Genomic DNA, 15,960 nt, shown 5'->3' with positions numbered 1-15,960 from the left:
AAGCAGTTTGAAATAATGATTGTCATAGCTTCTCCTCCTCTGCCATCACTGCCAGAGTGTAATGTCTTTTAAATAGATACCTTGCTTTTACAAGATATGGACAGCAATGCAAACCAGTAATGCCTACAGCAACGTAATTGTTTCAGATGAAAACAAAATAATTAAAGATGGAATTTGGTACAGTTTTTTTTTCCATTTTTATATGTGCTGTTTTCCCATTTTCAAAATAGATACATTTTAGGCCAGATATGGGAAACGATGAAATTAAATGGCCCAGTTGTATAGATTGAAGAATGAAGAAACCTGCCCAAGTAGAGGACCTAAAAAATATTATTCAGAAGGAATTTGTTAGATGATATAAATGAATTCAAGAAATTAAGCTAATTGTCATTGGACATCCCTTTCCTTGATATTTCCAATTTCATAATTCTTAGGCAGCCTGTCTCACATTTCTCCTTGCCAGAACAACTTTTCATTCTTTTACAAAAACCGAAAGCATCTTTTTTTTTTTTTTTAAACTCTCTCCATTCTTCTACATTTCCATTTGGCTAATGTGTTGTATACCTGCTGTTTTCATGAATCATATATATACTTTAACCAAAGCAATTAAAGATACAGTCCTTGTTTTCAAGACTTTCTCAGTCTAGTTTGGAGGAGAGGCAAGGGAACAGAAATGCTGGGCACTTTGGGAAAAGCCCGAAGCTTTTGGAGTGAGCATAGAGCATTAGAGAACACAGAGGAGAGGACCAGGGGGAAAGTGTCAAAGAAGGCTTCTCTAGAGGAGGTGCACATTGAGCTAAATATGAAAAGCTGGGGCAAAATGGGGCTGGGGGGGAATTGAGTAGTAAAGAGCTGTGCCTTGTTTGGAAAACCTAAGGTAATTCATTTTGTTAAGAATGTAGGGTGGAAGCCCAGAACGATGAGAGACAAGTGGTAGAAGCAATCAGGGGGTTAGGAACTTCTTGAATAGCATGCTAAGAAGTTGCTGTCTTGGTTGCCTGGGTGGCTCAGTTGGTCAAGCATCTGATTGTTAATTTCAGTTCAGGTCATATCTCAGGTTATCAGATCAATCCCTGCATCAGGTTCCACACTTGGCACAAATTCTACTTGGAATCCTGTCTCTCCTCTCCCTCTGCCCCTCCCCCGCTCATGCTTTCTTTCTCTCAAATAAAGAAATAAATAAAATTTAAAAATAAAGAAATTTCCATCTTTCGCTGAACATATCCTTAAATATAAAGAGATATTAAGGACTCAAATCATTATGAGGCAAACCTCCTAATATGGAATAAATGATACCTTAATTTTCTTACCTCCTGTATTCCCTCTGAGAGAATGGTTTAGCAATATTTGGTTTTAGAACTCAAGGATGGGCTATTTAAACCACAGCATATATTTGAGAAATATGGCTAAACTATGACCATATTATTATTTGTATATAATAGAAAACTTATCAAAAACAAGAAATACCTTATACATCTTACATTTCTCATGACAGCCCACAACTCAGTCCATATTTAATTAGTCGTATAATAGTTCAGTTTTACTATCAGTCACTCATGAATATCCTTCTCTATAAAACTATCAAGTGACCTCTGAGCAAGTCAAGAGTGGATTTACTGGTTTCCCTTCCACGTACAATTTTAAACTGTTGCATCTCTCCATTGGCATTAAGTATATTCTCCTTTGTATTGTAGGCATTTATGGGTAGATTTCCTTTCTTTTGCTGAATTAAAGCTCCTTGAGGGTAAGAAACGTGTCTATTTTACTTTGCATTCATCAGAACAGAACATCTAGAACAGTGCCTTTCGGGTTGTGGGTGCTCGATAATTGTTTGAATGATTGAAAGCAGTGAAATATGAAATATTACAAAGTTTGGAGTTTGAAGTTTGGAGTTTGAAGGCCAAATTTCATTTTCATAAGAGATTACATTGATCCTGGGTCATTGGAATGAGATCATTTTGAAAGCAGAGAGCTTAATTACTTTATACACGAGGAACACAAATTTCAAGCTCAGTCTCTGTGGCATACTTGAGAAGGGGAGTAATGCTGTACGAAGAGATGTGTCATCACCCGTACCACCTCCTCCAAGAAGTCTCCAGGTAGCAATAATTACTTATTTTTCAGTTTCCCATAGTATTGCTCTGTGCTCCTCAGAGAGAGATTGTCTTAGTCATCTTTGCATGCCACCTAGTGTTCAACAAATTTGGTTGAATGAACGAATAAATGACCATGTGACAAGTCAATTTACAGTTCGAGCCTGAGTTTTCTCCTTTCTGAAATAGGTCTAACAATCCTTATCTTCTTCAGGGGATACCATTCAGTAATAAAAGTCCACTGCAACTGGGGCGCCTGGGTGGCTCAGTGGGTTAAGCCGCTGCCTTCGGCTCAGGTCATGATCTCAGGGTCCTGGGATCGAGTCCCGCATCGGGCTCTCTGCTCGGCAGGGAGCCTGCTTCCTCCTCTCTCTCTCTCTGCCTGCCTCTCTGCCTACTTGTGATTTCTCTCTATCAAATAAATAAATAAAATCTTAAAAAAAAAAGAATAAGCTCTCTTACAGTATCCACTCATCTTATTTGCAAATATATTTGTTGAGCTAATGAAGGAGCGCAACCACTCACCTCTTTCCTTCATGACTCTATCATGTGTGATACACAGAGCAATTCCTAAGTCAGTGCTTTCCAAACACTGTGATCTTTTTGAGAAAAAAAGCTCTAGAAGAAAATTTGGTTATTTTGACATTAAGTTATGTGTTACTTTGGTCCTTGATATACTACCTCCTTCTAGTGACTGTTTAGCCCTTCAATTTATTCCCATATTACTGAGATGTCATACTTCTATGATGACGTTCAGGAAGGGGGAGAGTCAACTCACACATGCACTTTATGCGGCTTTAGAATCTAACTCCTATGAAGATGAGACCAGTGCCCACAGATCAGAGGGTAGCAGCTGTTCCCCGGGCCTCAGGAGGAGAGGTCCAAGCAGGACGAATGACCGGCAGCAGATGGCCTGTTCTTCTCAGGAGCTTTTCAAAGATGTGTCCCATCAAGCTTTAGAGTAATTGCAAGAAAGTATTTTCTGAGTACTTACTCCATGCCCTGTCATATTTTTTTTCTTTCTTTAATTCTCAAAACAACAACAAACATGTATTAAGGTTATAGTGGCTTAATACTAAAACAGAGTGGAGTCAGATGTGTGGAGAAGAAAAAGCACTTTGGAATTCTCTGTTCTTTCAACCATTCCCATGAGGAATTCTGGAGATTATCTTAAGGGAAGAAAGAAATGAATGCCCGGACATCTACGTATATACCCTTTCCTTTTATTTCATCCTTTAGACTAGCTCAGTGGCTCCCATCCTCATTGGGAATAGTATTACTACAGTCACTAGTTCACATACACTAAATTTTAAGCATGATTTAAGGGAGGTCATGATAATTTTGACTACACCAGATTTTTGTTTTCGGCACTAACTTTAAAACTAAACTGGGATTGGGCGCCTGGGTGGCTCAGTGGGTTAAGCCGCTGCCTTCGGCTCAGGTCATGATCTCAGAGTCCTGGGATCGAGTCCCGCATCAGGCTCTCTGCTCAGCAGGGAGCCTGCTTCCTCCTCTCTCTCTCTCTCTCTCTCTGCCTACTTGTAATCTCTCTCTGTCAAATAAATAAATAAAATCTTTAAAAAAAAAAAAAACTAAACTGGGATTAACACGAGACTCCACTTCATTCAAAAGAAGCAATAAAAATTTAAAATATAAAACAAAATCCCAGAAATAGTGACTATTGCCAAGTGGTATTCCAGTGTGTCATGGAAAGATTGAGAAAGTAATTCAAATACTCTTTTCTAGCATCAGCATGTTGACACATTTGGCTCTGTTGCCAAATGCAGAAAAAGAGAGGGGGATCAGATAAGGAAGAATCTTCAGGTTCAAAGTTTCTCTAATAAAACTATCTTCCTTTTCCAGTCCTATATAGTGTAAGAGAAACCACTCAGCCTTTCTCCATATTTTTTCTCGCCTATAAGAAGAAAAGGTAGACACTTAATTATAAAAAGTTAAGTTTTAAAATCTCACTTTTTCCACTGGTGATGAACAGACTTCTTGGAAAAGCTGCTTCTTTCTTAAGCTTCCCCTGGTAATCTTTTGCCACATGGTTCCATGGGCCAGGGTTTAAGAGCCGGGGTCTCAGGACCAGGCAAATTAAGGACAGAGACCAAATCTGCCACTTAGGAGAAGTATTACTCTATGCAATTTATTTAATCTCTCTGAGACTCAGTTTCCCCTGTCATACAATGGAGGTCATTTCTCACTTTCATCTAGGGCCATTAAGGATAATGTGCCTGAAACTCAGCAGATATCCCAAAATGCTTGTTGGCTGAATGGAAGGTAACCATGAAACACAAGAGTACAGACGGAGCACAAGTTAGTTCTCATTAAACTGCAGTTGATATTATTACTTCCTATCATCCAAATAAAGGGGATTGTTTTTGTTTTAAACATTTTTAGTGATCAGAAAGAACAGATTCAGGAGACATGAGGACATTGATGGGACTACAGAATAACATATAAGTAATGGGAAAACATTGGAGAGACTTCATGTGTTAATTCAAATTTTGTCCGGTTCAGATTCTGACATTAAACTAACTCCCTTAGATGGCAGCCAGCTTCCACACAGCTCTACGGCTGTTGCCTCTATCTTTGGCTTAAACTGTGTTCCCTCCCTCTTCAGGTTTCAGTGGTAACTAGACTCATGAGGCCATCCGCTTTCATTTCTCATAAGTCTTCTGTGGACTCTTCTTCCTGTGGGCCCCTAACAGGCTCACTGGCTTCCAACCCAACAGTCCAGGAAGGCTAGACTTCAAGGCTCCTGCTGACTGTGGTGCCGTCAGGCTTGCTGGGATAGGAGTGTTCTCCAGAATGGTATGGAGCATCCCATTGGGTGGCTTCCTCCAGGGGTGCCAAAGGGCAAGATGGCAAGAACTCCCTTGCCATGCAGCTTTTCTTCAACCTAATTCAGCTCCTGCTCTCCAGGCCCAAGTTCTGAAATGTGCTCTCAGGACCTAAGAAGACCACTGTACTTTGCTGTCCTTCTCTTCTCCTCATATTACCACAGTCCTCTTTTACTGCCTTCATATCATAGACTCCTTCATCTTAACGCTAGCTAAGCCTTAATGGACAAGAAGGATAGCTCCTCTCTACTCTCTGTTAACTCCATAAACTTAATCTCCCATGGTTGGTTGTTGATCTGCTAAATAAAGGACAAAAATAAAGGAATTAAAACAAAACAAAACAAAAAAAACTTATCTTAGGACACTATCTTGGTTTGCAAGGCAATATTTTTTCTGCACAATCCATTCTGTGTATCAAAAGCTAAATATTACCTTGGTCTTAGTCTTTGCACAGCTTCAGAACCAAATTATAATCTTTGTAGACAGATGGGTGTCTTGGATGCAACAGCAGAGCGTCTTATACTTGGAAAGACAAGGGGTAATTCTTGAATAGTTCTGTATAATGATTCTGGTTCAAAGTGCAATTTACTGGGCAATTTCCTTTTAAGAGCATCACAGAGACGTTCAGGTTTTGAAAGTCTGCATAATATTTTAAAAATATATCGTCCATTATTTGTATACAGTACAAAATGTGTGAAAAGTAAGCCTGGCTCTTCAAATTCCATGCAGTTGTAACTGTGTTGTATAGACACATTCTCAATGTAAACTCTTTTGGTAACTTCATGGTGTTGACATTTATCTATGCTGAGCTAAACTATGATCAGTTTCCCTAAATGAAGCCTTAAAACTACACAGCTGTTTTCTCAGACTAAGATTGTTGTTTTTGGTTATGATCAAACTAATAGATGGAATAGGCTGGTATTTCATGTACACATTGATGTAGATTTTAAGCTAGAAAAGCAGAAAATGAAAGTATGTTTTCTTTGGCAGGCATTTGATGTACTTGGGAGAGTCGAAGCTTACCTTAAGCTCCTTAAATCAGAGGGTTTAAGTCTGCCTGTCTTGGCAGCGAGGCATGAGGAATTACACAGAGAAATTAAAGACTGCACAGCTGATGCTTTGCAAAAGGGACAAGCCTTAATCAGCCAAGTAGACTCCTGTAGGTGAGTAAGCCTATTTCTTCCTCAGTGTAACCAGCTTTTTCACAGTTTCCACAACCTGTTAAAAAAAAAAATAATAAGTTGCACAATTTTTTTTCTGCTTCTGATGTCTTGCTGCATTATGACATGGCTTAAAAGGATCTATTGAATTTTGGTCACCAGTGATTCTGAACAGCATTGCTCATCCAGAAGTGAGTCCATATTCTGAGTCTGAGGACCCAAAGATGCGAAAGCAAAAGCTTTTTTTTTTTTTTCCTCTATGAGTTTCTGAGGTGGGGGAATGAAAGGACAAAAGAAAAAACAGAGCTTAATTCTCAGTGCTTTTCATAGCCCAGCACCTCAGTGGGGTTTCTTTCTCCCTTTTAATTCATGAGCATTGAGGCTACCTTGTTCTTTTTTCCTTTCTGGAAAAAAAAAAAAACTAAATTCCCTTTCATTTATGACCTTGGTGGCTCACCCAGTAAAAGCCTAAATAAAAGATCCTAATAACAATAGCTCACTTTTTAAAAAATTAGGAGTCCACCATGTCTGAGTCACTGTGCCAGCAGGCTTAGGAACATTCTGTCATTAATCCTCACAGCAACTCTACAAGACACACAAGAGTTGACCCCATTATCCAGGAGGGAGTTTGTCCCCCCAGTGGATGCCTGAACCCACGGATAGGACCCCCCCCCCACACACACACTATGTTTCTTTCCCATACACACACACATGATAAAGTTTATTTTATAAATTAAGCATAGTAAGAGATTGAAGTGATCAGTAAGAATTAAATAGAACAACTGTAACAATACACTGTAATGAAAGTTATGTTAATGTGATTTCTCTCTCATTCTCAAAATATCTTATTATAGTGTATTCACCTTTCTAGTTGCGATGATGTGAGATGATAAATGCCTGCATGGGGAGATGAAGGGAGGTGCATGACGAAGGCATTGTCACATAGTGTTGGGCTGCTCCTGACCTTCTGATGATATGTCAGGAGGAGGATCATCTTCTGGACCATGGTTGATCATGGGTAACTGAAATCACAGAAATAAAAAAAAACCCTGCAGATAAGAAAGGGACCATTGAGCTATGAATGTTCTCCTTTATAAATAACTGAGACACAGAGAGACCAAGTAACTCGCAAAAGGTCACACAGAGTCCAGGTTTGAAAGCAAGTACATGGGCCCTAGACCGCATGTTCTTAACTAGCATGCTAGGACAAGTTGTTTTTATGAGCACATTTGGTGAGTGTATCAGCAGTGGGTTTAGATCTGGGTGGAAATGAGGAGAGAGAAGGACCTTGAGAAACAGAAAGAGGATGCAGTGGATTGGAAGAGAAAAGGGAGATGCTGGGGCAGATGGTAGAACATTTATTATCTAGGAAGAAATGAGAGTGGGACTTACATTTTAACAGAAGGAGCCAAAGAGATTTGTGCAAATAAGATAGATCCATATTTATCCTCCATATCAGCAATCTTCTTGAAACTCAAAAACATTAAATTTGAAGAATAATTAAATAGGTCAAATGTGGTAAAATTACTTTACTTCTCTTTATTTTACTCTTTTAAAAGACTCTGTTTCTCTTTAAATCTTCATCCTGCTCTATTTTAGATGTGTTAAAAAGTGTGGATTTGATAAGTTTGGGTTTAGGGAACTTTCTTTTCAGAAGACAGTCTGCATCTGGACAGAGATATTTAGCCAGGGCTTGTAATGGTTGCTATGGGACTCTAAAGCCAAGATCAGAAATAATCCAGGGTCTTCCAACAGGAGCCAAACAGCTTAAGCTATGAGAAGGGCAAATGATTCTCCCTTTTTGAAAATTAACAACTGTAGCTACTAAGTTTCTTTACTTTCACTGCAAGCCATACATCAGGTAATGGTGTGTTGGCTGCTCCAGAAGCCCCAGCACACCCATGTTGGGCCCCAAAGTGTGGGCACTCTCCTTTCTCCTCTCTCCTGCTTAAAGGTCCATGTGTCTTGCACCATGCAGAGGCTCCTGCCGGTGCCTGGACTCAAAGTACATGTCTGACGCTGAGCTGAGTCATGATGATTGGATTAAGTTGGTGAGGTCTCCAGTTGGAATTTGGGGAGTGGTCCTCTGTCAGTTTTGCAAGTGAGTCTCAAAGCACAGACACTCCACTCAGGATACTTTTGTGGTACTTTCCTTGCCCTTGGGCGGTTTCCTTTCATGCGTGGGTAGATCAGGAGGCAGCCCAAGACCCTTCCCTAGATCCCTGGAAGTCTGTCTTTGGTACACTGCCCCAGAAATTCCAGGTGTCTCAGCCTCCCAAAGCATGAGCCCTGTCTCCTCAACCCAGCAAGATCTCGGGGCTCCCTTTGGTTCCACCTCCCCGAGCTTTGGTCTGGAAACTACCTCTCAGGCAGTAAGCTGATGTTGTCCAGTGTCTGAGAATGATTGTTTCATATACTTTGTCTATTCTTCTAGTCGTTCAGGCATGAGGGTAAATCTAGTCCCTGCTCCTGGCCAGAAACTGAAAAAAGTTCTGAAAGAAACCGAAGTTTGCTATTCAGTGTTGATGCTTAGCTCCCAGAGTTGGAAAGCTGGTCACAGTTTATCATTCTTAAGCTTTATCCTGTTTGATCTAATTGGTAATGTTTCATCTTCAGTACTTAAATATAAGAGGGGAAGTGCTTATATTTTATATTATATTCTATATTCAGGGCTTTCATGACTGCTTTTGGCTACCCACTTGGTCATGGTCGACATGTTTATTTACTTAGCTAATTTCATTCTTTGAGTCTTCTTTCTAGGCTTAATTTATACATATGTATATATGTTGTTTTATGAAAGAGCATCTACAGTTCTTTTCTTTAGGCTGCAGACTATGTCTTAACAGAAGCAATTGTTAGGAATGGTTTCAAGAAACTTGAATTAAAATTGTTAGGTAACTATATTTAAAAAATAATACTTAGTGTCAGTATAGTTTCAGTCAACATCCTAGGTATACGAGCTTTCATAGTAATTCCAAGGTGTTTGGTTGTGCCAAGATTTCACAGTATTTTACAAATCAATACTATTTTTCCATTTTGCGGGAGGAACTGAAGGTAAAGTGAAATTGTTACCTGGCAAAGGACATTTTTGATTCAGAAGGTAGACGTAAAATAGAAATCCATTAAAAACTGAATTGAAATGCATTAGAATCTCGGTGGCAAACTAAAGCCACACATAGCTAAGGACCTCAATCCCACACATTACATTTGAGACTTGCTTCCTTTCCTCATCTAATGACTCATCTGTACAACGGTGTGGGTCACCACCACAGGAGGGAAGCAGAACCTAAGAAGGAGATTTCAAGTTGCTGACACTGCTGGAGTGAAGGTGGAATTTAGAACATTGGCAGCGAGGATAAACATGTCCCTGAACATTGCAGTGGCTTCCTAGGCTTCTGAATGTCAGCCACATTGCGAGGATACAAATGACTAAAGTCCCCATTATCAGACATTTGAAAACTGGTGTGGATAAGAAACTTAAGATTTAGATCCAAAAGAGTTCTATTTCATGCATTCTTAGGACCAAAACAATGCTATGACTTTTAAACTTAATTTTTCTGAACTTGTTTTCTCATCTGTAAAATGGAGGTTTTTTTTTTTTAAATCAAATGAAACCACTACTTTTAGCAATTAGTTTACTTTTTTTTTAACCTTCCCTACAAAGGACTTTAAGAGCAAAATGCAAAGAGTCACATGGTTGTTTCAATTAATAACAATAGAGCTGCACCTCATTCTATTCATTTTCACAAACTAGGGAAGGTTATATTTGAAATAGGGGAGATAAGCATTTATTTTAAGGTAATAAAAGGCAAAATTTAGTATTGGGGCACACGGGAATTTCAGAGGCGTTTAGATCTTTTTTTTCCTTAGTCAACAAAATAGGACTTCAGAAGTTCACATTTATATGAGACAATGCTTCCCAGTAAATCTGAGACCTTCGTTGTTACTTTTCTGTAACTATTGCCTTATTAGGAACAGATCCACACTGTTTTTCTATCCTGGAATCAAAAACTTTTGAAGTTGGAGCAATCTCACAAAATAAATAATGGTTGTTTACATGTTTCCTTGCTTTTCTATTTTCTCCCTGTAAGCAGGGGATAATTCTGAGTCATTGCTAAATAACTCATCATCTTTTCAAAGTATAATATCTGTCATCTAACTTAACTTCACTTTAATTTTAAAGATGTTTTTGGGCATTCATTTGCACTTAATTATGACACAAGTTACTCCGTCTGATAATGGTCAAACTTAGACTTATAATGACGTTACAGTTCTTGGCTTCCAGCGCTCCCTCACCACTTCCGAAGCTCCGCTTGGCATCATCCTTGAGCAGCACGTCTGAAGACAGGCCAGTGTATTCCTTCAACCACAGGAAGCTGTGGTGATTGGAAATCCTGGGTTGGAGACTTTGTATGAGGGTGAAGTTTTCCATAATTGGGACAAAATCAAGGAACCTCCTCATTTCTCTCTGGGTAGCTAAAAATACAGAACTAAAAAACATACAATGCCATCTTGTGCAATATGAATTCACCTTTTTCTGTTTACTAAAATTAATTTAAGATTTATAAGTAAACTTGCTTCAGTGTTGACTCAATTTCTATCTTTGCATCAGAGACTGGACTAGTTTTCATTTTACCTTGTTTTGGTGAATTTAAGCTAACAAACCTCATCCTGACTGATAGTTGGCTGTCGTTTAACCTTAAGTATTGTCTGTTTTGATCTAGTACTTATTATTACTTACTTAATGTCAATCTTTATATTTTTATGTTTTATAAAGAAATAAAATCAGAGTTAATTGGGATTCTTGTATTCTCTTTTCACAATTTTCATTTATGTTGGCTACCACTACTTCTGTTGTTTGATATGGTGAATGGTAATGTACTTTAGACAGAACATGTTCATTTATTTATTCATTTATGTAGTCCAAAAAATATTATTGAGCATCTTTTATAAATCAGGTGTTCCCATGCATCTGATGTAGTAGGGGAAGCATCTGCCCTCACGCTGTTTATATCCTAGTGGAGAGAAACAGGCACCCAACAGCTAAATCAGGAAATGAGATGCTTGTGCGCAGCAATGAGTACTATAAATTGAAGTGGGGCAGAGAGTCACTGTGGGGAGGGGGCCACTGTGGACGATGTAGTCAGCGAAAGATTCTTCAAGGAGAAGGAGGTACCATGCACATAGCTGGGAGATGAGTAGTCCCAGAACAACAGCAAAGATGTAACAGAAAGGAGTGCAGGGTGGCTGGAGGAGAAGGTGACAGGAGAGAGGAGCAGAAGACAAGATCGAGTAGGTGCAGGTTGGACTATTTAAACACTCATTGGCAAAAATGGCAAACACGTGTGCTTTACATACATTAAAATACTGTAGTCCTTAAAACGACCCTGTCCTATGGGTACTACTATTATCCTTGCCTCTGTTTTGCAGATGAGGAAGCTAGGGCACAGAGAGGTTCAATCACTTTCCCTGCTACCTGTCACAGGGTAGTAAGAGGTGACGTGAGTCCTGGAATGCAGGTCTGATACACTATGTTAGCTGACTAGCTCTCTGTCTATTCCTTTCATTCCGCTTTAATCAATAACAAGGTCACATGGATTCTCTTTTTTTCTTTTAAACTCTGGCACACTTAAAATGTACTCTATCTGTAAGAGTCACTCAAGTCTCCCCTTCCCTGCAAATTTTTTCTTTCTTTTAGTTTATTTAAAAAGTTAACCTATGAATAAGCCTCACAAGTGACATACCAGCACCAGGCTTCAAAGGTAGTCAAAGATATATAAACCTGGCCCTGAATCTCCAGAACCTTCCTAACGGCTACTCAAGGAATGACAATACAAGGGGGTATGCTCTTGGCATGAGGAAGCCATGGAGGCAGTGGGTGTTGAGGCCACCCCTTCACAGAAGGGAGACACATTCCCTAGCTTCTATGATCAGGAGAGGTCAAATGAAGGACTTAAGAAGGCCATTGTTGAGTTGAATAATCTAAGTTGGATGAAGGCTCTACATCTAGCCAAGATGAATAGAATCAATAACTATTATAGAATAGTTTTGAATTCCTTTGTATTGGTCAGCTCTATCTCATGGATTCACTTTGCATCTGTGGTGTTCTGAATCATTCCCTAGTTGTTTGACTTGTAACAATGTCCCCTCTTCTTCTAACTCATGACATTGTTTTGAGATCAGCCTTCAAGCTCAACCAGGTGGGAAGCCCTTTTTTATATTCCTTATCTTAGTATTTATAAAGTAGCAGCTTCATTTGAAATGAGGTGGTGCTGGTACAATATTAAAAGAAAGCTTTTATCATAGTGAAAATATTTTTAAAAGATCCTATTTGAAAAACAAACAGAAACAATCTCCACCCTCCAACAAAACAAAGAAACGAAGACAGAAGTTTCCTTTGCCTGATCGAGTTATCTATGGTTGCATAATGGAGTTCTGCTGGGCATTTAAGGACTTAAAATAACTTAAAAAAAAAAAAAAGTGGGGTGCCTGGGTGGCTCAGTGGGTTAAAGCCTCAGCCTTCAGCTCAGGTCATAATCCCAGGGTCCTGGGATCGAGCCCCACATCAGGCTCTCTGCTCAGCGGGGAGCCTGCTTCTCCTCTCTCTGCCTGCCTCTCTGCCTACTTGTGCTCTCTGTCTGTCAAATAAATAAATAAATCTTAAAAAAAAAAAAAGTTTGAAGATGCAATTTAGAGGGTAAATGTCAGATACCAAAATTTAGGATATTACAAAGTCAACTCAGCCACTTTCCAAATATTTTCAAGTGTATATTGTTGTTCTTTTTTAGAGATTGAGTAAATGTCCTAACTACAATCTGGGCCTGGTAACATTGTACAGGCTTTTAGAATTCTGAAACTGTTAGTATGGAAAACATGCCAAGTTCAGACTTTCCCTTAAAACTAGGCGTAATCAGATTAGGTTCTTGTGAAATATCCAGGAGTCACGCACGCCAATGTGAATGTATTCATTTATGATGTTGATTATGTGAAGTAGAAAGCATCCCAGAGTAAGAAAGATCTGGAGCTGAGTCTGGAGAGGAAGGCTGACTTTAGGGGTAGAAATCTGTGCGCTGGATGACTCTAGAGGAGTTCTCTCCCATTAGAGAGAAAAACAAACAAAAAACCAGAAAAGAGAGAGAGAGAGAGGAGTGGGCCTATTTATGAATAAAATGCTCATGACAGTGCTGTTTATAATAGTGCAAACCTGAAAACCACCTAAATAGTCCCCCCAAATAGGGAAATGTTTGAATAGTTTCAAGGCAGACACATTGTGGAATATTCTAAGCCAATATGAAAAGGGTGTTTCTGAGGATTCTTTGAAGACACAGCATCCTCACCATATAACGTGAGGATCCAAATTGTATAGATAGCACCCTTCTAACTTTGGAGGAAGAAAAGGACTGCAAAGAGAAAAACTTTTTTGGAAGGAATACATTAAAATGTCATTTTATCTTTTCCATATTATCTTTAAAGAGAATATTGGTCTGTTTAGTTCTTCTGTGTCCCTTTTATCTGAGGATTTCTGTCACCAATCATGGAAGATTTTCAGGGATTTCGTCTTTAAATATTGATTGTCCATTGTTCTCTCTTTTCTCTTCTTCTTTAACTCCTGGTAGAGAATGCTGGAGCGTCTGGGTCTGCCTCCCAGAACTCTGAACTGCCTTCCTGACTTGTCATTCCATCAGCTCTTTGCCCTGTTCCCTCAGGGAGTCCCTCACACTGGTTTTCTCTTTGGTTGATTTTTTTTTTTCCCTAGCTTTCACAACCATATTGATTTCATTTTTGAGATTTCTAACTCATTTTTTATATCTATTTTTGTTTTATTTCTGACTGTCTTTGTTTCAGAGTTTCTTATTCTTTGATGATGGGTGTTGGTTTTTTTCTTTGTCTTTTTAATGATCTCAGGTGTGTTTATGTGAATGTCATTTCAGATTGCTCCACTTGGCTTTCGGCTTTCTTTTGTTTCACGTAGAGGACACTTCTCTCTGGATTGTTGACTTGTCTTTTGTTAAGATTTATATGCCTTGTGTGTTTTGAAATTCTAGGTGGCACTCTCAACTGGAGTGGGAGGTGCTTGTTTTTTGCTTATTTTCTCTGCTTTGTACTCAGCTCTTGCCTCTTTCCTCCTTAACGATTTTGACAGGACTTCCCTCTGAATTCTGTGTTCCATGAACTCCATCCAGTTTGTATTGTCTGGTCAGGGTTACTCATGGAGGTGCTGTGGCTCTCAGAGATGCAGCAGGCGGTGGGGCTGGTTCTCCGCTGATCAGACCCATCTCCCTGATTGGGTCTGATTTCTTGGCCCCTGCACCAGTTGGAGATAGTGTTTTCCAACCTCCTTTTACAAGGAGGGAGAATGCCCTCCCTGTTACTGACTTCAGGTAGAATCCTGGCTATGGTACCCCGTTGCGCAGGACAGATTTTCCTGTGGAGCTTGTAGCTCTCTCTGCCATGCATCTGGACCAGAACCCAGGACACCCGTAGCTTCAGCCCCACTTACTACTTTTTGGTGGTGAGGCATTCACAACATGACTAACTTAAGTCAGAGGGAAAAAATGGTAAAAACATGCATTTCACTTTTACAGTATGAGTGGCACTTTTTTCAAAATAGGGATGAAAACTAGACAGTAGCCATTATTTCCTCTAAAATAAAGATCATAAGCATGAAGGGACACTGTTTGGGTCCCTGTCAAAAGAAGCAGCAAGCTGAAGATAAAAAAAATATTTTTTTTTTCCATTTTCAGAGTCTGATGTGTTCATAGACCAAAAGAAAACTATGATCAGCTGATTCCTTCGGATGAGAGAGTAAGCTGTCAAGTGCTAACCATCTGGTTCAGCTCCTAATCCAGATGGGCTGCCAATAGTAATTTATGAAAGGTTTGAAAGCAACTTGCTGTCCTCCGGAAAGAATCATTAGAACACATTAACATTGGGATTTGCTCCCTTCCCCCAGTCTCAATTTGCAACAGATGCAGAGATGGGGCAACTGCTTCTGTTCAACAAATAGAACCGTCTATTTTTGAGCCAGGAGTCAATATGTCTCTGCTCTTTAGAAAAAAAAAAAAAAAAAGTCAAGCATTTTTCTTCCCCCTTCCCTCTCCTCTAACTGGTTCAGTGAATAGGGGAGAAAATGCTCCATGATGGAGTTTCTAACAAATGTCTGAAGAAGCCCACACAGTCTGTCATTTCTGAGTATCTGTGATGCTTGGGAAAGTCAAAGTCCACATCAGGAATAATCTAGTGTACTTCATGTCCATGCCACAAACAGGTACCCTCTAATCCATTCTTACAGAGAAAACCTAAAGGTCAATCAGTGTATGCAATGCAGATTGTAGAGCCACAGTTTGCTAGACTCAGAAGTCCGCTCTTAGTCCTTCTCCCGCCCAGTGAGGTGGTACGTGAGCAGGTGGCCTCAGAGTGAGCGCGACATGACAGGGCACTTCCAACCAAGTTCTGTTACCTGCCCCCACCCCGTTCTTGCCCTATCATTCAGTACCACTCCTGGGAAGGAATAAGACTCATTCCTGAGTGACTGATGGAATTCTAGTAATTTATTTTCAGTTCATGTAAGAATTGCTGGCAGAGAATGAGATCATATTTTTCCTTTGATCAAACCATCTGCTTTTCAGGCTCTGAGAAAATTGCCAATATGCATGCTATGCATGTTTTAAAATGTTCTGGAATGTTCAAAAGAAAAGTCTAGAATTAGTGTTTAACGTTTCTAACTGAAACTAATCAGAGCTGGTTGTAACCTGCTCATTAGGTTCTTTAGTAAGAAAGAACTGAGGAAGAAGGGAGTGGCCGTGGGGTTAGAGGTGTGACAGATATATGCCCATTGGGAATCAAGGAGAGGAAAGAGAC

At 39.5% G+C, this 15,960-nt stretch overlaps 1 protein-coding gene across 8 annotated transcripts in view; it reads left to right on the top strand.

Annotated features, from left to right (window-relative positions):
* CCDC141 (coiled-coil domain containing 141) overlaps window positions 1–15,960 on the top strand; it is a 226,410-nt gene that overhangs the window by 144,146 nt on the left and 66,304 nt on the right. For all 8 annotated transcript variants that reach the window (XM_044242441.1, XM_044242437.1, XM_044242436.1 and 5 more), the window contains one exon: window positions 5,930–6,102. In XM_044242441.1, coding sequence (XP_044098376.1) covers window positions 5,930–6,102 — 173 coding nt within the window. The remainder of the gene's footprint in view (window positions 1–5,929; window positions 6,103–15,960) is intronic.

Source organism: Neovison vison, chromosome 3 (assembly GCF_020171115.1).
Source record: "Neovison vison isolate M4711 chromosome 3, ASM_NN_V1, whole genome shotgun sequence".
NCBI lineage: Eukaryota > Metazoa > Chordata > Mammalia > Carnivora > Mustelidae > Neogale > Neogale vison.
Note: the sequence above shows the minus strand (reverse complement) of the source record. Positions and strands in the feature narration are given on the sequence as shown.